The sequence below is a fragment of the Lepidothrix coronata genome, unplaced genomic scaffold (genome assembly GCF_001604755.1).
Source record: "Lepidothrix coronata isolate B3197 unplaced genomic scaffold, Lepidothrix_coronata-1.0 Scaffold44, whole genome shotgun sequence".
NCBI lineage: Eukaryota > Metazoa > Chordata > Aves > Passeriformes > Pipridae > Lepidothrix > Lepidothrix coronata.
The window spans coordinates 5,515,931-5,540,376 of record NW_016690224.1 but is presented as its reverse complement, the minus strand read 5'-3'; the positions used below and the strand labels follow the sequence as shown (position 1 = coordinate 5,540,376).

Below are 24,446 nucleotides of genomic sequence, written 5' to 3'. Positions count from 1 at the left end.
AGGTCAAGAAAGAGAAAACATGGCAAAGCAAAAGAGGTGGAGGATTAGTGATACAGAGGCCAGAGGGCTGCTGGGGAACTGGAGGGCTTTGACATTCAGACCTGCTCGGGAAGGTGACAGAGACCCTGCAAGGGAGGCTGTGTGTCATCAGTAGTAGGCACCCAGGGGAAACAGCCCCCTCACAGCCTGTGTTTCTAACAAGCAATAAAAAGCCACTTCACATAAATGCAGCACAATTTTCTTTTCCGCCTAGCAGGTTTATTTTCCCCTCCTCTCAGAAGTGCCATGGGAATTGTTCACTGGGGAATCATACTCTGGGAAAAACGGGCAAGTGCTGCCAGTGTTGGGCCCAGCAGGTTTCTGTTCTTTGCTAAAACACATTCCTAAAAGACTGGTGAATCCGATAGAGAGTAGCAGGAGATTATTCTGGGGGTCGGAAGACAACCAACAAGGAGAGGACTCCTGCTCTTCAGGTTTCCCTGCTAATCCTGGGACTTGGCCATGTCCCCAGTCTGTGATTGTTCTGCAAGTAAGAGTGTGGCTTCAGTCACCAGGGGAAATTCAAGCTCACTTTTGGAGCAGGGATTCTTTCAAATGGGCACAACATAAATCTGCTCTGACCTGATTTGCAGCTCTGTTTCAGTCAAGCCCTCATTTAACTGAGCCTGTAAAACATGCAAAAGTTTCAGGTTCAGATTCATGCTGTCCCTCACTTTCTAGCCAATCCTGAGCAGAGCAGAGTCTCCAGAACTGAGTGGTTTCTAAGAAACCCGAACCCAGAACTTGCACATACATAATGTCTATAGCAACCAGTTCATTGCATCCACTGCCATTCCAGAGCGGACTGCATCAAACAATGGAGTTACTGTGCACCATCAAACTCTCAGACAACTAATTAGGTCAGGAATAGAAGGAGCAAATGGATAGATGATTCAACTGTTGTTCATAAGACCCATATGACAAGAAAGATGCCTCATCTACATTCCTCATCAACAGTAAGAATACAGTTCGTGTGGTTTTGACTATAAAGGCAATTTTTAAAGAATTATTCTACTGGCCACTGAAATATTGCTTTGGAGTTAAGCTGGGCTCTGCTAAATCAATTGCTCTGCCTGACCTATATATTCTGTCTATTGACATGCAGCCTACTTTACTCTTTTGGCAGTTATTTCAGTAAAAATTCAATGTGCTGATCTCCAGCGGCCAAGGACAGGCCAATTGCTGGAAATGGAAAACAACTTTAGTGCCAGTGACCTGCCCCGATGTGGGACTGCAATCTCCATGGCATTCTCACGCTCTAGTACCATTCTCTTTCCTGCACAAGGTTTCAACCCTAAGCATAGGCAAGGAAAAGGAGACAATGTTCGCTTTCCTTTTGCTCCCTTCCTAACCTCTTCTCTCCCGTTATTTAGCACCTAGAACAAGAGAAACACGAGCTACGGAGGCGGTTTGAGAACAAGGAAGGAGAATGGGAAGGAAGGGTGTCTGAACTGGAAAGTGACGTGAAGCAGCTGCAGGACGAGCTGGAGAAGCAGCAGGTTCACCTGCGCGAAGCCGACCGCGAGAAGACACGGGCGGTCCAGGAACTCTCCGAACAGAACCAAAGACTCCTGGACCAGCTCAGCAGGGTGAGTCCCCACAGCACAGCCAGGGCAGGCACCTGCCACCCTGGGCACACAAAAGCAGCTCTGCTGTAAACCACCTTTTGGGTAAGTGAGTGGGGAAGCTCCCACTTTCAGGAAAACAAATGGTTCTGCCTCTGGTCATATTGCACAGGTGTCCCAATAAGACATGCTGCCTTTAAACTGATTTTACACCTTTAAGGAGTGATGCATTTCTTTGGTAAAACAGTTATGTTTCTGGACTGAATGGTCATTTACTGCACAGATGTCTCTCACCTGTTTTTCATATCTAAAACTGGTTTAGAAAATCTGTTTCTAATTTACTAATAGGCTGAACAAATGTAGCATGCAAGGAAAAGGCTGATCTGTGACTGTGAGGGGAAAGGATTTTGCTGGCCTCCCTTTTTTGAGCTACATTGGCTGTACTGTAAAACTGAACATACCCTGTCATTCTAGGACAGTGTGTCACTACAGATAACTTAGCCATGGTTAGATGTGTGAGAACCTACTGAAATTCCTTGGAATGGCATGTTTCATCAAAGAGCTTAACTTGCCTGTGAATGAAAGAGGATTTATTACGAGGCTGCTACAAATCAGCCTAATTGACTGAATACTTACAGCAAAAGACTTAACAGTTCCTGCCTCCTTCCCCCACAAGTTAACCTGTCTTCCAGAATTAAGAACCTTGTTTTTTTTCTCCCCACTGGACAGTTAGTACAAACCATAATTTTAATGCTTGAGAACACAGTTACTCCAGCAGATAAAGGCATTTTCTTCTTATCAGTTGCTTATTCCCAAAATAGCATAGAACAAAAACACACACCACAGATTCATGGTGAAGAGGCCCATCTAATGTTCTAAGAACATCTTTCAGGCTAGATTCTGTCCTAGCTGAGTCTCTGGGGCTGACACAGGGATTTTGCCTATGGGATTTTCACCCCAGACCAGGAGACTCTGAAATGGGCCAAGTACACAGGTCTTCACTCAATCTGTGTATCCAGTTTTCCTGTGCCTCTGGAGGTAAGAAGAACAAGTTTTGGGTATGACACTATGTACTGATCCTTGAAGAAATCATTCCTTATTCTGCTGTAGATTTTCTTGTCAAAGACTAAAAAAGCCACTTAGTGCAATTTGATTTTTTTTTAACTGGCTTTAAAAAAAATACAAAAATACCTCAACTTCCTTAACTCAGGAACATTGCTAAGTTTATCTATGTTTTTAAAAGCAATATCTCCCAAGTGCAGCAGATGAGCTAGAGAAGATATTTCACCCTTTCTCTGGACACAGCATATTTCACATACAACATGGATGAGAGATTCCACCCAAGCTTTCAGAAGTTGTGTGTTATGTCAAGTTTCTTATACAGGGCTAAGAACTTGTCTCCCATCAGATTGGGTGACCCTCAATAATTTCCTGTGTATGGATGATTTCTGTCACTGACTGGGAAATGTAAGACTTGTTATGGTTCCAGCATAAGTATAAACTGAAAGAACAGACTAGAAGGTAGGAGAGGAAAACCAGACAGCTTGCTCTGGGCTTTAAACCACATGGGATTATCCTCACATGACACTTGCGCTGCGGGAGCCGCTCACAGCCAGATGCTCAGGGAGACATTCAGCTAAGCCTTGTCAGAGGAGCCACCAAGTCAAGTCTACCAGCATGTAATGTCCCAGCATGGGTTTTGTTCCCTTAACTTCCTATTACTGCCAGAAATAGTCTTCATCAACCCACTCCAGAACTGCCACATCTGAAAAAGCTGAGTCTCGGTGCTGCCCTTCCCGCTCTAGCCCAGCCCTGCTCCCAGCCTGGAGGACTGTAATTCCTCAATGCAGATGAAGCAGAATGATGCCAAGGCATGATTCAGTGCTCATCGAGTTTGTCACCTGGCCAAAACTTGCCAGTAACTCAAATACAGCAACGGTTATAGCACTGGTGTAAACTGTCTTCCTAAAGTCAGGAGAATCTGGGCAAATTAAAAGAGAGTGGGGAATGATCTGTTGTTGTTCACAGGGATTTAGCTGAGGCTTTTTAAAATCTCAGCATTATATTAGCACTTGATTACTGGCTGCTTAGTATTCCACATTTGCTGCTCCATAGTGCAATTGCAGTCTCGTGTCTGGTCTCTTATTTTGAAGAGGTTATGCATGTAATCCCCGAGGCAGTGGTAGTGCTTAAATCCTGCACCCACATAGTACTGGCTCCTGTGCCACTTAGGCTTTCAATTAATAAAAAGGACAAACAGAGCTGCATGGATGTGCTTGCCTACAGCCATATTGCCATAGGCTGGAGTACTGCCTGGGATCATGAACTGAGCACTGACAGAGGAAAGGTCCTACAAAGAAGTGCTGTTACAGCTTCTGTGACCTTTGAGGTGGTGTCCTCCTTGAGTTCCTGGTTCTTCATTTTGCACCTGCCTTTCGTGTCATGGTGGGTTCTTTGGGAGGAGGGGGTTAGGAGAAGTCTGGGATAAGGCAGTGAAAGCCTTACTCAGAGGCTCAACTCTGCCCCATCCAATACTGTTATACCCTGCTTCACTCACAGGACAGAAAGGGAGCCTGCTCTCTGGTATGAGTCATTCTACACTAGTAGGCACTAGCTCTTTAAATTTGAATTTCCACAGTTTTTGGCAATTAACATCTCATGGCCCCATTTCACAATACTTGATCATCTCCCTCCTGGAGAAGGTATTCCCTTGGCTTAGGTTCTACATGTCAAATGACAGTCTCAGCCTCAGGAGCTGCCAGCCCACATGGTCCTGTTTGCTCCTTCTAGAGCCCCTGGGCTTCAGCCTCTTTTACCTCAAAGCAGGGCAGCAGCCACCATCCTAACCCTCCTCCTCCCTGCTGCTGATTACATTCTTTAACCAACTAATTAGGCTTTAGGACATTTTTTTAACCCTGCCTCCCCTAGAGATGAAAAGCCAACACAATCACATACTTTGTCTAAACGTGGCACAAATGCAAACCAACCATGCACACACCCCCCACACACAGATAGCAAGGGGACTGAAAAAAATCCAGCCTCAATTCTAGCAAAGACTGATAAGGAAAACTCAAGGATAGGGATTTTAAGTCTGTTCCAATCTCTAAAAATTATTCTTTTGCCTCTGCCAAGAGGCTAAAATAAGGTCCTTAAAATGATTTGAGGTCTTCCAATGAGGTGATGATATAGGAGAACTTTAAATATCTAATAATAGTAAGTAGGCTATAAGGAACTTTGCCTCCTCTTGAAATACAGCCTTTGGTTCTCTGCTTTTAGCAGAATGAAGATATTGCCTGAAGTTATAGCAGCATTAAACCATGGGGAAAATTTGGTGAGCTGGACCAGGAGTGCATAGTGAAGGAAACAACTGAGATGCCAAAGATCAAGTTTAAGATCTCCACAGTAACCTTATTTTTTAATTTGCTAAGTGATGATTAAAATCCCTTCTGCACATTGCTTTGATTTCCCTCCCCCTGCCTCAGCACAGCAAAGCAGGAGCTCTCAGCAGTGTGTCCACACCAAGCTAAATGCTGAATTTACCAAGGAGAACTGCAAAGCTCATCGTGAGCAGGATGCCAGGGTACAAACTGCTCACCAGAAATGCTCAGAGATAAAGTATGGGAGTCAAAGAACAGTTCTGCTGAGAAAGTCAAGGCTTGGGAATTATTACATGTTCTGTTTCCAGCTCCTTCAGTGTCTCCCATCTGTTTCAGTTCTCCACTTGGGAAAAAAAAAACAACTGTGCTCTCTGTCCTTTAGTTATAAAATCTGAGGGCAGTGGGTACAGGGAAAGCTCTCCTCTTATAGGTGCTCACAGCAGGTAACACAGCTTAAATCCTGTCCCCACCTTTGGGCTTCTAGGAGTTACTAATGCAAACAATAATAACAGGCAACCCTCTTCCTATAATGAGGCAACATATTACTACTTTGTCAGGAAGTGAATGAAAAAAGACTTTCACACTGTTTCTAAGTGCCTTCACCAGATGGCTTTCCCACACATTTCCTGCTACCCAGCTCTGGGCTCCTGTAGCTGTTTGCTGCCTGTAGCTTGGGCGAGGATGTATCCATGTATCCTTCCCTGTTCAGCTGGGCTTCCTTTATGGTACACGGAGCATAAGGAGGCAATTTCACCATGTCAGGCTCAGGTAGTTTTTGCAATGCAAATCTGTTTTCAGTGGCAGGAAGAAGCGTGTCATCTTGCACCACTGAAACAGCCCTTTGTGTTCAGAGGGGAGCTCTGGGTCCCTCAGAGGGGCCCTCAATCACCAAGTTCTTATATTCACTCAGCATCTAGAGCCAACATGCTGCTACAAAGAATGAGGTGTTTCAGTCAATCCTTCTAGTACAGCAAGAACATGATCAGCCAGCCCACAAGTCTCCAAAGGAGGTTTTATTTACCAGCCACAAAACCTTCCTTTCAGTAATTTTTCAATTGAAGGAGTTCTGTTTCTAACTTCATGCTCTAACATGCAGCATAGCTTCAGAGGACTGGCAGGCACTGCCTGGCTTGGATTTTAGAGAAACGCGTTTTTATTCAAGAATAAGCTGACCATGTTATATTCTCCTTTCCAAACCACTTTTATTTTAAATACATCCTTTTGTGGTCAAGAACACACTCACAAGAGAGGTGAACCTGTTGTCTATTATTGATTTGAGGAGATTTTTCTGAATGGTTACTTGTTGGGTCTATCAGCATAGGAACAATGTTGGTTTTGAGAAATTCAGACCATTCACTGAAAAAAAATTACTGGAACAAGTGTGCTGAGCAAGATTCACTGTTTTTGCCATGACAGATTTGTAGCTATTACACTTGTCTTTAATTCTGTATTTTATCTATACAGGTGCTTAATGCAAGCCTCCTTATGTTTCTTGTTTATTAAGTTATCTCTGATAACCTGACAGGGTCTATTGGGAACTTCATGCTTAGCACAGAGGCAAAGGAGTCAAGCTAAATTTAAGTCCTGCTTGAGGGGGTTTATTTTTAACCAGAAAAGGATCCGGGGTGGACCTAGGCTAAAGAAGAGTTCCTCTGACTAGCCCCACATTTCGAGGTGCAGATCAGTCACTACACTGAATTCTTTTTCATAAAAATTGTCCAGTTTTTGCTGTGGCTCAAAGTGTTTACTGGACCTATTCAGTGAGTAGCTTACTATGAGGAACTCCCCTCTGCACTACTCCATAGCACAGAGTTTTGTATAGCCAATCTTGATCTGAGCAGTCTAAATTCAATGGAGGGGGAGATTGCACTAGAAAAGGCAGCATCTACTTTAAGGGCTGAAGTACCTGCTTGTCATGGCAGCTCAGGTGGGGCTGCTCACTCCCTGGGGGAGGCAGAGAGTCCTTCCAGCACTGCTTTGTGCCTGGCATAAGGCTCACTTATGTTTCTGTGAGAGGAAACAGATACCACCACAAGACAGAGCCAAACACTGAAGCCAGCAAACCTCCCATGAACCACATGAAGCATTCCCCAGGTCCCCGCCCCTCTGGAGCATCAGCAGATCCTCACACCACACAGCCAGATCCCTCATCACCCAGGGAATACTGATTAGTGCACAAACAGGAAAGGCTCCTTCTCTCCAGTTACTTCTCCCCTAGCAGAGAGCACTTGTTAATAATTCAGCTTTGTGCCACATCAGGCCTGGAGTGCTGAGGCTTTCTATGCTAAAGCTGTAAATATAGGACGTGACTGCAGCTGCGTGTTCTCGCCTGCAAAGTCCTTCAATGAAATGATTCAGTGCCCCAGAAGGTAATGAAGAAACATCTCGAGGTCACTGCTGAATGGCACTTACCCACCATCCCTCTGGAGGAAGGGACACAGGCAGGGAGAAAGGCTCAACCCTCTGCTGAAAGTCTGTCTGTTAACCCCATTTTAGGACACCCAGAGCTTCAGGACCCAACAGGAACAGGGCCATCCAGACACCAAGGCATGAACACAGGAAATGCTAAAGAAGTAATTTCAGCAAAGATGGGTGAAAGGCACCCCTACAGAGTTTGCCTCAAAATTTTGTACCCACTCATTTAATGAAAGATTTTTACCCTGGAATCCTTTAGTTTAAGTGCTGGTGAGCACTGAGGGAATGGACAGAAAGGCAAGGGACTGTAGTGATAGGGCAAGGACTAATGGGTGCAAATTGAAAGAGGGGAAATTCAGGTTAGATATTAGAAAGAAATTCTTTACTGTGAGGATGGTGAGACACTGGAACAGGTTGCCCAGAGAATTTGTGGATGCCCCAGCCCTGGCAGCCTTCAAAGCCAGGTTGAATAAGGCCTTCAGCAATCTGGTCTAGTGGGAGGTGTCCCTGCTCATGGCAGGGCAGGTGGGACTAGGTGATCTTTAAGGTCCATTCCAGCCCCTTAACATTCCATCATTCTAAGAAAGCTGTACATGGAATAATACAGGGGCTACTGAATAGCAAAGCCCCCCCTAAGGAAAGGGTTAAAAATTACTATTAAGGTTAAAAGAAAAACCAAAAATGTTACTGTTAAGGCAGTGGAGATACAAAATCGCTGTGAAAGGATGGCATCCATGGGTCCCGGGGGCTGGGTGGGACCCTCATCCCCTCTGCGGGGCAACGGAGCAGGTTCCCCGCCATCCCCGGGGACCCCGGCTGGTTGCTGGATGACAGCACCGCACGTCCCAGCTGGTGATGTTGCTGTGGCAACCGGGTGTGATTCCTGAGCTTGCGGTGCCACGACAGCGAGCGGACACGCAGGGAAACGCACTTGGTGACGTCCGAGCCAGGCGGGCGGTGGCCGAGGTCCGTCTGCCACCGCCGTGGGCTCGGCTCGCTGCCAGGACGTGTCCCCGCAGTGCCACCTCACCCCCCGCACCCCTCTCCCCACGTTTCCTCCCCTGCTCACGGCAATTTTCCCCCCCAAAAACCCTGCTGGAGCTGTCCCAGCCCAATGCAGCCTGTTGTCCGTGCCACCCACAACGAGCTCCCGAGCCTGCTGGGGGACAGGTAAATATTTTGTTTCCTGGGTAGAAAGAGTCCCTTGTGAGCTCAGCCCACAGAGGGTGACTCCACCAGGGCATGTCCCTGGAGTCCAGCCCACACCATGGCACGACAGAAATGATTATCTGCCAGAGCCACTGAGCCTCCACACTGTGCATGGCTCATCTCACACCCTCAGAGGCTTGTGGTGCCTGGATGGAGCAGCAGAGGCTGGACCCGAGAGACATCACAGAGCCCAGACATCCCGTCCCACCACCCCTCCTTTCCCCAGGGCAGCACATCAGCAGAACAAGTGTCCAGAGCATTATCTAGGACAAATACACACAGATATAAAGCACGTGGTAGTCTGCCATACACTGTTTTTCCCTGCACTTCAGCTGAGCCCAGCTCACAGCCCAGCTTTCTCCTCTAGCCAGTGGTTCTAGAAGAGATTGCTGAAGTTCCTGCAAGGCTTCTGCCTTGAGACATCAGCAGCAGCACTAAGCTGTGAACACCTGAAAGCCAGAATCCAACATGAAACTGAAGCTGAATTTGTCCTGGAGTGAGGAGATAAAAATCTGAATGAGTGCCTTCTTCCCCTCTTGCATGGCACTAAAAATTTCAAGTGGCTATTCTGTTTAGACCCATGTCATTATGTTTATAGGAATTGTTTTACTGTGCAGGAGCTCAGAGGTAGGAACACATGGGCAGAAGAAATTCTTTCAAAATATTTCTGCTTATTCACACTTGCTGTGAACACTTCCTCCAGGAGATTCTACAAAGTAGGACACACAAGGTGTTTGCATCCAGCCACTGCATTACTAGCTAGAACCAGAGCTGAACATGATTGAAGGCTTTGCAAATATCTACACAGGAAAACCAATTAAAAACATTTGATCTTTAAAGAGCCATTCTGGGTTATAAAGTTTGCACACCTTATAATGAAAGTCTTTAAATTCCTCCTTTTTTCAAGTAGGATTGCTTTTTCTAAATGCAATTTAGTAGACAATAGCTCAAGAGGGAGATCTCTTCTCCACTGCAGGGTTTTTGCCAGCTGTATTGGGTGCTCTGATTACCCATGAAATCATAGAAGCCCCTTGCAAAAGAGCCCAGAGCTTAACCAACATTTTGTTTAGAATGGCATTTAGCAAAACCCAGTTTGCTTTGAGCACAGATATAGGATCAGCAAGACTTGCTGATGCCACAGTGCAATACAGAGCTGGGTAATGCTTGGCAGTGCCACCACAGGGATGGGAAATGCCACCACAGGTGGGAACACAACACCATCCAGAGGCAAGAGTACAACAGGAAACAAGTGATGGATGAGGACATAAGTCAAGGGACCTGCACAACAGAGCTACTGGAGTGAAAGGCTGCTCATAAGTAGGCCAAGGGAGCATCTCACTAACAACCTCATTAGGTGTCCTCCTGTAGAGGCTCAGTTCTGGAGCTGTTGAGATTTGCACCAGGTTTCCATCATGGAGAGGACCCCTGCCAGTGTTTGAGGGGGGACTGTTGAGATCAGAAGTGTGGGGAACAGTTCCATTAGCTGTTCTCACCATCTCCTAACTGTTCTTCCCAGGAAGGTTCCAATGCTGAACACTTGTAAAAGGAAGAATTTCTTGGGTAGTTTCAGCTGGGTTATGATTAATGCAGATGTGTCATAAATGTAGAGTTCTCACAGAACAGTTACAAGATCTGAGGATGTTTGGATAACTAAAGCATCCAGCTCATTGAATTTGCCCTTTAAATACCATTTACTAGTTTCACTGTGCAGTGCATCTGACTTTAAAGAAAAATTCTCTTGCATTTTGTCTTTACTGCACCCCCCCTTCCCTTTTGTCCCTCATTCATTCTCCCCTCCTGGAGACATCTCAAGCAATCAGCTGAAGCTTAAGCTATCACCAGCCTCATGCTGGTAGTTGTCTCTGCAGTTTTGTTCCTTAAGCTGTTGTGAGACCAGTTTCTTTGAGGTCACTTTGGCCTCAACTTGCAGTACACCAAGAGAGGAAAATTTAACCTTGTGATTCCCTTGTTCTCCACATCCTTGGAAGTCTGGAATCCGCTTCCAGACTTGGCAGAGCTTTGAAGTGACAGAGGTGCTCTTAGAAAGCTGTTCCATTTGGCAACCATTTAGCCTAAGCTGTTCCTGGTTACTTGTTGAACAAAGCACCATTGTATTTGTTTGCCTACACACTTAGATCCAGGAAAACTGAAGTCTGCTGAAATTCATGTATTAGACCAGCAGATTTGTTGCTCACACCAGGACTCCAAGGAGGTATAAGCCTTGAGACTTGCTAGAGGAAAGGGTCTATACTTACAGAAGAGATCTATAGTCCCAATAGCTTTTGCAGGTGAAGTGTTCCAGGACCAAATAAACACCCACAAGTTTTAAGAGAAGGAAACCTTTTGGAGAAGTACTTAAAGAGTTCTCAAGTGTTTCTTTACTTAGTAACAAGTGATTTGCATAGATTTTATTGCAACACCAGAAGACTGAAACACTGACAGACTAGGCAGCAATTGTCAGTATAAACCAATAAAAAAAGACCCTACTGAAGGAAAAGTCTTCTTTCCATTCAGGCAGAATACACAAGAGCTCTTGATCTTACAGAATGGGGATGAACTGGGTTTTTAAGGTGTGGATTAGAAACTTAGTGACCTATGTCCCATACTGAAAGTGTACCACCCCTGGAAAAGGCCAGCAGTCAGACATTACTCCTTGACAAGTTTAAGCCTCATTCTTCATATCCCTTACATAAAGGACAATGTGTATAACTTGCAGGGTAGGAATTAGACTGACATGAAGAAAAAGATCCTTGCTGTAAGGTTGGCTGAGTAGAGGAGATGGCCCAGAGATTCTACAAGGTCTCCAACAAAGGAAGCTTTTGGGAAGTGGCCAAGTAGTCACTGGTCAGGCATGGCTGAACAGTTTTCACACTGACATGGGAAGAACTAGGCAAAGTTAAGCCTTCTGAGGTTTCTCTTTTTTGCAGACAAGACTTTCACTAGCATCAGGTCAAGCCTTCTTGCTATGTATGAATACTAAAGAGAAGAGGCAGAGAAGGCTGAAGGAGTACTCACAAGGAATAAGTGATCTCAAAGACTTTGGAACTGACTTGCACTTTCACCTTCATGGGCATAAAGTAATGAAAGAGTGCAAACAAATGTAAAAAGGCCACTATTCAGAGGTAGGTTCCAACCTTTGCTTGAACATGAGCTCTTGAGCAGACTCAGATTTTATGGGAGTCACACTTCCCAGCAGATTTATGTTTAGATAAAGCCAAATGAGAAAGCCTGAAATGACCATGTTTGTTCAAAAGAGGTTGTAGAATTTAGCAGTGTGATATTTGTCCAAATAACATCTATTGATCAGCTATGAAGTTGCACAGGGATTTGCCAACTCAAATTACTCCTGTAAATTTGCCTCTATTCCAGAGAGATTTATTTCCCTAGGCTTTATTCTGTGTTATTTCACTTCATGCACAAATTCTTCCTAAACGTTGTGCTGCTCAGTCTTCATTTCCCTTTCCACCTTAGCACAAGGGACCAGATATCTTAGTGAAGACTAACTAATAAATATCCAAAGCTTTAAGAGCTCAAGGCAAATGCTTATGAAATCGATTTCATTAATACAACCCCTTCCTGGGCCCTTTCTGTGCCCGGGGCAGTGGTGCCATGGGCACAGGCCCTCACCCTGCAGAGCTGCAGACAAGGAGGGTTCTCTTAGTCTTGGGCTGCTTTATCAGCAGAGGCTGCAAGAAACCATTCCAGGCATTATCCAATCCAGCAGCTCAGTTAATCTCTGCTTACCCAGATTAACTGTGGCATCACGAGACACAGCCCATCAGCTTCAGGCTGGCTCTCAGCAGCTCCCCCCTTTCAAAGGAGTACTCAGGCTTTCAAAACTCAGGAAATTCCTTCTGTCTTCCCATCCTTCATAATCCTCCATCAAGAGACAGTACCAGAGACTAAAGAGGTCAAGCTGGGGGAGAGGGAAGGAGACAAGGCAGCCTTTTGCCCTCATTTGCCTCACCTCAGCACAGGAAGGGAAGATTTGCCCAGTGTGGGACAGCTCCAGACCACAGAGCTTTAGTGCTCCTGGTCCCAGACACGGGCCTCCTCCATCAGTCTCTGCCCCTCCTCATGGTCAGTGAGCACAATGCCAAGAAAATATTTTGCCATGTGAAACAGGGAATGCAGAAGCCTTTCCAAGCATGAACTTGTTCAAATGAAGATATTAACTCTCTGGCTTCTTTTAATCTCCCTAAGCAGAGCTATAAGTCACCCCAGGTCAGGGAAAGTGGCATAATTGACCAAAATACCTGCTCAGACCCACATCCCAAGTAGCCCATGATGTTAATCCTGCCCACAGCTCGGTGAATGTGACATAAGCACCCAAAGCCCACAGCCAGGTGGCCACAGGCAACTGAACTCACCCTGGGGACAGGGATGGAAGAAACAGCTGGTTGTCTGGAAAGCCACTGACAAAGCACATACAACCTCCATGCCTGTATGTACATACACACCTCCTCCACTCTTCCTTCCACTCACATCCCTTGGCACACAAGACATTTGCAGGAGGCACCTCCTAGTATTTCAGGCACGTGAAGTGGATGGTTTTAATTAAGCCTCTGTCAGCACCACAGACTGAAATGGCTTCTTTATCCTTATTTATACTCTGCTGATGCCACAGAGTGCAGGTGGCTGGACAACCATCTTGCAGCACCACAAAAGCCTTGTCTGCCCCTTCCACAACACTGCATGAGGCCACTGCAGGATGAATTGGAAAAATCAAGGCCAAGCTGCTGCTGCTTTAGTATCACTGGAACATTTTTTGCATGTGTACCAGTCCTCCATATTCATCACAGAAGAGACAGTACTTCAAAGGCACTCATATAATCACTTTTTGGTGCATTCCACCAGCATCGTTAAGCAAATGTCCATAAATACCCTTCTCACATATCTTGTTTCATTCAGATTATCCTTGTCTCCTTGGCAACTGTCAGATGATGTATAATGCTAGCAGGGATTAGCCCCAATGAGCCTTATAACCCTCGTGTAAATTCCAACTCTATGAAGGGACCTGACCAAACACTCTTCTTTCCTGGCAATGTTTAAATGTTGCCATAAACAATATTAAATCCAAGAACCTTTCAGCAAACCTGAGTAAAGATGAAAACCAACATGGAGCTTTTTAAGTGGTAGTATTTGTCTTGTCCTCCAAACAAATAAGTTTGAGAAAGGGATACACTTGGCGTTTCACATCTTGACATGTAAGGCTGTATTTTGAATTAGGACTTAAAAAAAGGCTTGTGCTGAAAACTTGGGCTCTAATATCTTTATCTTCCCCGTCCCTTGGTGCCAGTGGGGATCACACTGGGAAATGCCAAATCCCTGCAAGAGCTTAACAAATTTATGCTATACTTTAACCTACTAATTTCTGTAAACCAGCTGGGTTTCAGGTCATCACGTGATGTGCATACACTGTCTGACTTGAGACTTTCTGCTTCTGGGCAGGCAGTTATGTGCTGCACCCTCGTGCCCCACTGTCAAAGCAGACAGACATCACCAAAGCATCAAGTCAAGGAGGTACAACACAAGCTTTCTGCAAGTGGAGAATGTCTCTGCTCCATACCATGTCTGGGCCTGGTGTGGAAGTTGGTTGTCTCTTGGAAGCCCATTTGGCATTCCTGGGCCAAATTTTGCCATGTATGGTCCTGACTTGAGACCTGTCCCCACGTGGGAGATGCAGAGTCTGCCAGTGCAGGGAGCTGAGTAGCACTGCACTGTGTATAAGTGTTAGGGGTTGGAGTATCTAAGTGATTAAAAACAGACTGTGATGCACTAGTGACACGGTTAAACTACTTGTTCCTTCTTCACTCCATCTGAGTCTTTATAACATCCAGCTTGAGGACATCTGCTCTAATTCAACAGAATTAAAAAAAAAAAATCTTTAAGCAGAGCCAAAGAAAGGAGGGTGAAAGCAGCACCAGCCTCAGGAGCAAAACCAAATGCAGACATACTACAGCATAAATAATAGTATTTCTGTAATTAGGCAAACAAATCTCTGGCACAGCATTGTGCCTATATAGGAATTCAACAATGTGCCATGGCTGATATCTATTAGAGTAATCAACTAGAAAGAGCTGAGGGAGGAGGGGAAAAAAGGTCTCCAAGATTGTTCCAGGAGGTAGGTCACAAAACAGTCAAGCCAAGGGGTGGTGGGGAAGCCAGTGCAGGCAGGGTAGTGACAGGCAGAAGAAAATCCAAGTCTTGGCACAGGCTGGTTACCAATGATGCAACCTGGTTTCTTTGCATGTTTCTGTGGACCTGTTTGCTCCCCAGCCATCTGCCAGCTCCAGCACACACATCATCACATGCAAGACATGCAAGGAAGGAGAGACGGAATCAGTGGCTTCAGGCAGGTGATTTTTAGCACAGATAGGATAAAAATCTTCCTAACTCATGTCTGTGTACTGGCAGGAGTTCCAAACAGCACCATTTTAGACACTCCAGCACACAGCAGGCGCTCGGGAGATTTAGTGTTGCTACCACAGGCTTGTGCACATAGAGAAATTCAGCTACAGCAGCAGGAGTAATAAAAACTGCTGGAAGCTGAATACCATGATCTCTGTCACTGGTCACATCACTCTTGATGTCAGGCAGCAAAAGGAAGAGAAAGTTAATCATTTATATGCAGGGAAGCTAGGGAAGATCCCAGTGTAAAGTCCTACTGTAGTAGAAGAACTGGAGCAGGAGATCAGCCCGTGCTCAAGTGCAGGATAACCCACACACACTTGAGCAAGGCAGCCCTCTCTGCTGAAGATAAAGTGATTAAAACATAACTGGAAAGCAGTGAAATTTGCCACAGTAAAGTATGATCACACTCAAACAGGGCTTTCAAAATGAAGCACACTCCCAACAGTAAATTGCCAGGGAGTCTTCAAAGCTGAAGAACAACTGCTGCCATACCAGTTTTGTTGTGTTTTTCTTGCTGACTTTATAGCTGGTCTCCTGTTCCCTAGTTAGGGCCAAAAAGCACATGCACAGGGTACCTGCCATCAGTACTGACATTTGCTTAAAAGCATCTGAGCCAAAGCCAACAGCATTTTCCCTATCCCCTCCCCTTGTCCCCAAAGGGCACCTCCAGGCCTTTACACACTCTGCCCCTCCAAGACAAATCACTGAAGGTGAAACAGGAAACTTTGGTGAAGGGAAGCATGCTCCCTTTTCTCTGTTCATGACAGCTTTATCAAGAGTGCTTTTCCACACAAAGCCTCAGCCATCAAACCTTCACCCACCAGGGCTAAGAGATCTTTTCTCGGCATCAGCAACACAGGACAGGCTGCCAATTCTATCTGCACAACATTTCCCAGTGTAAGATCCTGTGCAGTGCTTACAGGTCTCCACACCCCAGCACTGGTTTGCCCCATGCCTGGGCTGCAGATCAGTCCCCAGACCTGCCTGTCACTGCTCCCTGACTCAGCCCAGGCTTCCTGAGAGCTTGCTTGGAGTCAGCTGTCAGAAAGCAACAGCCTCTGTGCCAAAAAAGCACAGCTTGAATGATTCTTACCCCTCTAAGCAGCATCTTAGTGGGGAAAAGGGCTTTTGATTCAATGACACCTGACCTGCATTTGCAAAACCTTGGCTACAGATGCCAGTCTAAATCTAACATGTTTGGGCCAAATTCACTGCCCACAGCCAAGCACAGTCTTTGTGATGCTTTCAGTGGACTCCAGCTCCCAGGCAGTCTTTATTCTAACACAGCTGCTGGGATGTTGCTACAGCAGGTTTTTCTTCCTCTGGCAGCACTGCACCTCCCCTCCTTCAGAAAAATAACTGAACACAAGAAGGGTTTGTGACTGTGTTGTCTTCCCTACAAGAAGACAGGACTATCCATGCTTTACCTTTACTGATGTTTACAGATACACCAAAGCTTGAAACTCATATAGAGAGGGGCTCTTTCCACTCCCTGATAATGATTCTCCTGCATGTGTATGATTTGGCATAGTATATTTTATATGCCATCCCACAGCATGTGCTGTACCCACCTCATTTTTCAGCTATGTTTGCTCTCCACATCTACTTGCTTTATTTTTTAATTCCAAGCACAGCTTTTTGTAGGACTTAAAGTACCGAGATGCCAGTGAGTTTGCCAAAAGCTGTTGTTTAAATAAATTCATGCAAGAACTTTTACAAAGCTAGATTGTAGGAGGACAAAGCTCCAAGGAGAGATCCACATTCTTGTTTCCAGACCCTCCTATCATCTAGAGACTGGCCACAGCTACCCCCATGCAGTCTCTTCAGAGGAGCACCTCACCTGCCAGGCTGGCACATGCATAAGAGCTGGCCACTTACAGAAGTACTCAGCAGCTTCCCAAAAGCTGGGTTACAGGTGTTGTTCGGAAAATTTATCTTCAACTTTGAGTACACCTGCTGTGGCTTACTTTAGGCTCTAAATGAGAAGTTACTATTGCATATTTGCCCCTACACACTGCTGTGGAGGTACAGACTGCTCTGAAGGCCAAGCCCTGCCCTGAGGATCTACGAATTAAAGACTTAATCCCCTTAGTGCCGACATCTGTGGCACTGCACAGGAGGTAAACAAGTGCTTCTGTGTTCCATCATCTGCTGCACTGAGTCACAGGCTGAACCTTGGTGGAAACAGAGCAAATCTGGGCTGAAAGGAGACAAGTGATCCTGTACTTATTACATATGGTAATGTACAAAGTATAGATTGGGCTGCAGCAGATCAAAGTGCTCAGATGTTATTACGAACACACTGTAATTATCTTTTGTCAGCAATCACCAAGAGCAAGGTCTGCCTTGTGCTCAAAGTCTGCTCCAAAGACCTTATGCTCTAAACAGATCGTTTCATGTTGCCAGCAAGGGAGAACAATTCAGATATAGCTGGAGGCTGCCAAAGTACAGGAAGAAGCATTGCTAAGTTAAATGATATCTCTAGAAGCTTTTTGTCTGCAGGTATCCAGCCCAGTTCTGCTGTGCTTAGAATGACAGATCAAATACTAGCTGACCAAGAAATATTTTTAAGTAATGTGTTACCTAACAGCTCCAGAACAATCCCTCAAGAAAGTAGATTTGTACCTTTTTATTTAAGCATTGGAATGTGACATACTGCCACATGATTTTCATGTTTGGGTTTTTTATTTCCCCCAAAACTTTGTCATGGATTTACTCATTTTTATGTCATTCACCTTTCACTTATGACACTTTTGCACATATCAGTGATTAAAGCATTTAGTGAAGAGAAAGCTTTAATGGAATAGTTTGAAGCTGTAGCTCTCATCCTGGCCAATATTCACTATAGGGTTTGGGTTTCCTTATTTTTCTAAAGAAAGGACCCACAAGTTCTACTGTATCAGCCATGAGAAATAAGCCCTCTGCACAAAACATCTTCTATCTTGGTTTAGTTAAGCCAAGCACCTAAAAATTACTTCTTAGCTCTTCCTCCTCTGAGTTTTGAAATAAATTCAACAAGTTTTGTAAGAAAGTAGCAAACACATCAGCACTACTTTTAAAAAAACAGCCTGATAGAAGTTATTTGGAATCAAACTTGGCAGGGATTTAAAAGCTAATAAAACATCTCCAAGTCAATCTACCATAAAATCTACATTTTAGAAAAATCTTCCTGTCTGAAGATTTCTCAAGAGAGATTAATATATTTTAAACCAACTCTTTGAATTTTGCCCCATCTTTTTTGGCACTCACTCATTTCACATGTATGGGAAAGGACACCAGTATTTTTGTGCACTCAGACATGTCTGAGTGCAGGTTTGAGCATCAGGTCTACATATATTGGAAAACTTCTGGTTTGTATACTACTAAATCCTAAACCAGTATATTGTGAGCTTAACAAGGTGTATAGATGAAGATTTCAAGAGCAGACAGAGCTGCTAGCCTACCAACACATATTAGATATCCCCAGTGGAGCTCAGTTTAATTTTCTTTGAAATAAAGGAGAGAAAGTGCTTAAAGCCAGAGTAAGAGACTGCAGAAAGTTTAATTATTGTCTCTTTCTTCCAGGCACATTTGAGCTTGAACACCTTCAGGCTTAAAGTCTTAGACTAAAAGAATTTCATAAAAAAAATAAATTCAAGAATGGAGATTGGCTGTCCTGACTTCTGGCTACCAGGGGAAAGACAGCAAAGTCCCTCAGAGCAAGAGGGAATGTTACATTTCTCCTTGCCTCCACCATCACAACCTTCTGCTTAATTTTTCAAAAGGTTTTAATGACCAGGTTAAGTCTTCATGTTTCCAGTTCAGTTATTTCCAAACTAGTCAGGCATTTTGTATTTCATTATCCTGTCATCTGACCCATGCTTATGGCTCACTAGAAATTTACTGGAATATTTTTCAACCTTTAGCTCACATAGAAAAGTCAGACTAAGCTCAAGCAAATCTGGATTAAAAACCCACATCAAAGGTAACAGCCAAAATGCTCTATCAAGATGAAATATGCCTTTTGTCAGGGGAAAAATAACTTATTCATGGAAATTAGGCATTAGAAATGCATTAAAAATTATCTAGGAGAGCAGACCACTGAACTTACTGATGCAAAACATGAACCATCTACCTTTCAAACTGTACCATTCCCTCTGCTAGTCCAAGACAAAACTTCAGGAACTGCAGTCTCACACACAGGTGTGGGGGGAATGACAGACTTTTTAACCTGAAGGTCCCAGACCCCCTTGCAATATGTTGGACCCAGGCTGTGCTCCACTGAAATTAATGTTGTGGTTCCTCTCAGCTCCATTTGAGCAAGACCAGATCAATTATTGCAGCCATAAGCCCTTTCTGCTTCCATGTGCAAACAGATAACTGAAGTGCAGAGGAACAAATGCTTCATTCCAAGTGATGTGCAGCATCCACACGGAACTAGGAGAGCCTGATAGAGTTACATGTTCTTACCCTATTCCTCCTCAACAACCAGGAGCCAGGCTGCTGCCAACAAGCCCATATTCAGCTCTGTTCAGAGCCCAGACACCAGCCTGGGAGCCTCTGTGCAGAGCTGTCTCATCTCCCACACTACTTCTGCAAGGGGAATTTGCACACAGAGAGCAGGAGCCACTTCGTGCACTACTTAGCATGGCGTGTCCTCCAGGCACACTTTGTCCTCTGAGTTATCTCCAGTGCTAATTTATTGCAGCATTCAAAGCATCGTGCCTCTGGCAGTCCCTCCCACAGGAAGCTGGCTGACTCATTTTTCCACACACTGTATTTTCCTCTCCACAAGAGCCAAATGCTTAGGTCAAGAATAAAACATTAAAAAAAAAAAAAAAGGGAGGCTCATGTTTAAGCACCTCCTAAAACATGTGCACAACCCACAGCCACTTGTGAAGCTATTTCTCTCATTCAGACAATGAACCTGGAGATGTTACACCCAAATAGAGTTGCCCCCATATGGCACACAACTGCTCGTGCTTTTGTTCTAAAAAGCAGTTCCTAATCCTGTAAATTGATTTAGTCCCAGCTAATGGTCTTTGGCCTCAGTCAAACAGTTATCTGAGCACTTAATAAAAGACAAGATGAAGACCACCATTTTGCATTCATTCCCCTAAGCTCTTCACCAAAGCATTCAGGTGTTTGCCTTACAAACTGGTTCTCATATATAACCTAACCTTATAGGAAGGGATAAAAAGAACAATTACATTGCCAGGAAAACCCTGCCAATCTACTCTATTTTCATGCTTTGCTTAATGATGCAGCAAAAGTTCACTATCTTTATGAAAAGGACTTTTCAAGGACGCTTGGAAATAAAAAAGAAGCAGTACCTTATTATGTCCATCTCCAGCAGCACTTCCAGTCTTCCAGCTGTGAGAAACATGGGAAGCAGCCAAAGTCAGCCAAGGCAAACACTTCACCTCCCAAAACAGGCAATCCAGCTTCAGTCTGAGGCAAGCTAAGTTTTACAGAGGTTTCCACCAAGAAACTAAACATCTCCACTCTAACAACACTTCACCTCAACGAGCAGGTTCCAGACCACTCCCCTAGGAAAAGCCCCAGGTTCTCCCTGCTCTCCCTTAGGGCCATCTGGGCCTCTGCCTCTCAGGTGTGAGGCATCAGAGCTGATGGGCATTAACCCATTGCCACCCACGGCAGCCACGGCATGACTGGGACATGTTGAGAAGAAACAGCACACATTCTTGGTTTGTTTTATTTTACAACACAGGTAATTGGGAGTTCAGTGGTAAATAGGAGGTCAAAGGACATGCCAGGCATTTCCCACTTGTCCTACAGAAGGGAAAGGAAATAAATCTGCAGCAAAGAATTCTCACTTTCTCATTTGGAAAATGAAGGCTCATATTTCCAAAATGTCTCAATTGTGAAAGTAGTGCAGAGCTTAGCATAAGCTGCCACTGCTGCCCTTTGTCTCACAGAATCCTCTCAGGATAGGTTTAAAGCTACAGCCATGAGGCTTTTCCCATCAGTAATGTGTCCCGAGCCTGATGCTTATAAAAGAGTCATTCCAGTGCCTTTTCTCCATTAGTCAGTCTCCTGGCTTTAGCAACCCTTTGGATCTTTGATTTCCTTTTTTTCTTGACAAATCCATTTTGTGCAAAAATAATGCTCTTTTGTTTCCTCTTTTTTCCCCCTGCTCTGTTGTCATATAGGACCCCCCAACCAATCTAGCTCGCCTGTGCCAGCCTGTTTCCCACTGAAGGGAAGGCTCATCAGCCTGCATGGCTGTAACAAAGGAGGTCAGGCACTGTGTCACAAAATCAAATCCTTCTGCCTGAGCAGATAGGGATTTATGGGACCCTCCAAACAAGAGGAGAGAAGGAATAACCAGGAGAAGACCTGCAGGCATGTAAAGAAAAGTGCAGATAGCTGAGCGTGAAGGGGTGTGGTACCAACATACCAAACGCCAGATACAAAGTAATTTGCCTGAATTGCACTGAAAAAGGTGCAGAGGGAGGGAAACAGGTGCCACATCCAGCTCACAATCTCACATAGGTGTATGGCTTCAAGGCCAGGCCCCAGTGAGGACACCTCAGGCTGGATGCTGCATGTCCCTACTGAGGCTGCCTCACATACCTTACCTAAATGAAGCAACATTCAGGGGGTCAAAGCAGGAAGAACACAAAGGGTGGGCTGACAGGTGCTATGGCAGATTGCAGAGATGGTTCCTGAGCAGAAAAAGAAACCTCTGTTAGGAAGTAAATCTCACCTGCAAAAACTGAGCAGATATAGCCACTCTGGCTACTGGTATTTACTCCACCTGCCTATCTGCTTATAGCTACCAGATATACAATAGGTATGTATTGGATAGCACTTGTACAGTCTTAAAAATCCATTTTTTTTTCTAAAAATATCCCGTAGGATCAATGTTTCTCGTCTCTGTTGGATATTTACAACCAAAATACCTTGTAAGTGTTGCAGGTTCCTTGAATTCTCATTTTTCCACACACCTTCTTCCCGGCAGTTTGCAGCTCTCAGACCGGGACCAAGTGGCTATATACTCTGTGTAGTTAAATCCCCCACACCTGGGCAGTAGCAGAGTGAGGGATGAGACAAGAAGATGATTTGTACCCACTAGGTCGTTTGGCTGGGATGGGGGCAGTGCTGGCCAGCACTCCCCAGCTCCAATGTCCTGCGCTGCACTGGGGGGAAGTGGGAAAAGGGCCTCTGGAAAACCCTTAGCCAGGCCCACCCTCCTCCTCCTTCAACCATGGTGCTCACGGGGCTGTTTCTCACACTTTTTACCTCAGCTGTCACTGCCAGACAGTGTTTTGTCCTTTCCTAAGTGCATTTCTTCCAGAGGCAGTGGATGACAAGCTCAGCCGTGCCCTGAGTGGGGCTGTGGTGGAACCAGCTGTGTCCATCATGGGGCCGCCCCGGCCTCCCCTCAGAGGGTCCCTCAGCCCCACCGACAGTGCCTGGGCACCAGGGCCCAATAAATTCCCCTCCTCACCTCAGCAAAACGCATATTTAATAATTGTCATTAAAATACTCGCTTGCCACACACCCTTCACAGCTTTACTGATGATATCAGCCACAAAAAAAAAAAAATCTCCTCACACCAAAAAGGGAAAGCGGCACCGCCACAACGCCGCCAGGGTGGGCAATGTACACCCTCAGTACAGCTCCACCCTCGTCTCTCACCCTTTTAAACAAAAAAAAATATTCCCCACTAGTAATCCAGCCCCTGGCAATAGCCAGTCTGAGCTTCGCCTTTTACTTTTCCAGTCACTGTTTTAACTTCAAATTCCTCTAATGGTAAGTGATTTCTTTTTTTTTTAACTCAACCCACGAGCTTTTTAATCTTATTTTCTCCCCTGTCTTGTTGAGGAGGGGGAGTGAGAGCAGCTGGGTGGGTTCTGGCCAGCCCACCACATTTTCCAATCCTCTTCTCCACACTTAATGGAGGAGGTGCCTTGACACAGGGAATCCCTCTGGGCACATAAATCAGCAAATACAAGCTGAAGCCCTCAAAAGGTGATGAATGCAAGAACCACTATTACGTAAGAAGTTTCCTGGATAGATTAATGGTTTGAATAATAATTTAAAGTTGACCTGAATTTAAAACTTTGGTAAAAATCTCTCAAAGAATTCCCAAACTGACCAACACCCGGGTGTGCAAAATATTGATGGTGGCTTATGGTGCCATCCTAACAAATTTTTTTGAAATCATTATTCTAAAGTGACATTGTTGTCGTTTCCTCCATTCCTTGTGTTTCAGTAGCCAAATATATTTTCTTTCCCGAGAAGAGCTGGGAATCCAGGAACCTGCAGCCAGGGGAGGCAGCAATTAGTGGTTTGAAGTGTTAATGGGACCACAGTGGGAATGGGGAGTCCCTTGAACTCAGCTATTAGCAAATTAATAAAAGGAATAACATGATCTCCTGAGTGTTATAAATTTAGCACTAATTAGGACTTCTCTGTCTTAGTTATTTTAGGCAAGAAAATCTTCAATATCCTTTGTTAAATCTGAATCATCTTGTTTGTAGAAGTAAATCATATGGAAACATTGGTTTCTTTACCCATTTACAGTCTATTAAACTTTTGCCATTCTCTCTTTCTTTCTGACTTTATAGCTAAATATTTTGTATACAGTTAGTTTAATTTATCAAATTTTCTCCCAAAAGAGGATTTTCTTTGAATGAGACTAATCTACAGGTCATTAATTTCTCACAGTCCATCCCAAGTGTTTCAAAGATCCCCACTTCACAGGAGTGTCAGTGATCCAATTTATTTATATTTATCTTATTTATTTATTGCTTATATATTCCAGATGTTAAACCTCATGGAGTTATTGTAACTGGCAAGCCATCTTTCTCTGCCAAAGATCTACACAGTTTTGTGTATTTTAGCACTGGGGAATTAATCATGAGAGAAACTTAATCAGGTTTGCAATGATAAAAAGCCCTTAATTAGAGCAGAAGCCAAAACGTCCTCCTGCTCTTCCTTTCTTCTTACACTGCCCAAATCTCATTGAAACTTTGCCTGAAGTCCAGAAAACAAATCTCACAGTTGATTGAATATTTCTAATTGTGAATTGATGTCTATGCTTTTGCAGATATGTTTCAAACCCTGCCTGCTGGCTGTGTTGGCTAATTTGCCCATACCCAGGAAATTAATTCTTTTTTAACTACAGAGCAAAGCTGTGATGTTGGGCAATACATGTCTGCCTTTCTGCAAAGAATATTACTTGTCTCTAGCAAGATCAATGCATCACTAAATGATTGGCATAACCACAGAAGATTTAGCTTTTAATGTTTAGGAAACACTGATGGGGGAAGAGAAAGCCCAACAGACTGGCTGAGGCAGAAGAAACTCACTTCCATTCAACAAAAACCATAGCTTATTTAAGCCATAAAGAGAAAGTGTAGATGGAAGGATTCATCTTAATTGGTGTCACTAAGGAAAAGAGTATGTTAGAAGTAAT

General features: G+C 44.5%; 1 protein-coding gene across 3 annotated transcripts in view; it reads left to right on the top strand.

Moving 5' to 3' along the window:
* The window catches only part of BICDL1 (BICD family like cargo adaptor 1), a 50,264-nt gene that overhangs the window by 3,499 nt on the left and 22,319 nt on the right, over positions 1 to 24,446 (top strand). For 2 of the 3 annotated variants that reach the window (XR_001874654.1, XM_017814160.1), the window contains exon 2: positions 1,413 to 1,628. Coding sequence is in view for 2 of the 3 variants with exons in the window: in XM_017814160.1 (XP_017669649.1) it covers positions 1,413 to 1,628 (216 nt within the window). In the remaining variant the exon portion in view is untranslated. Of the gene's footprint in view, positions 1 to 849; positions 996 to 1,412; positions 1,629 to 24,446 lie in introns of those variants that run through there. The other variant, XM_017814161.1, reaches the window with a different exon arrangement.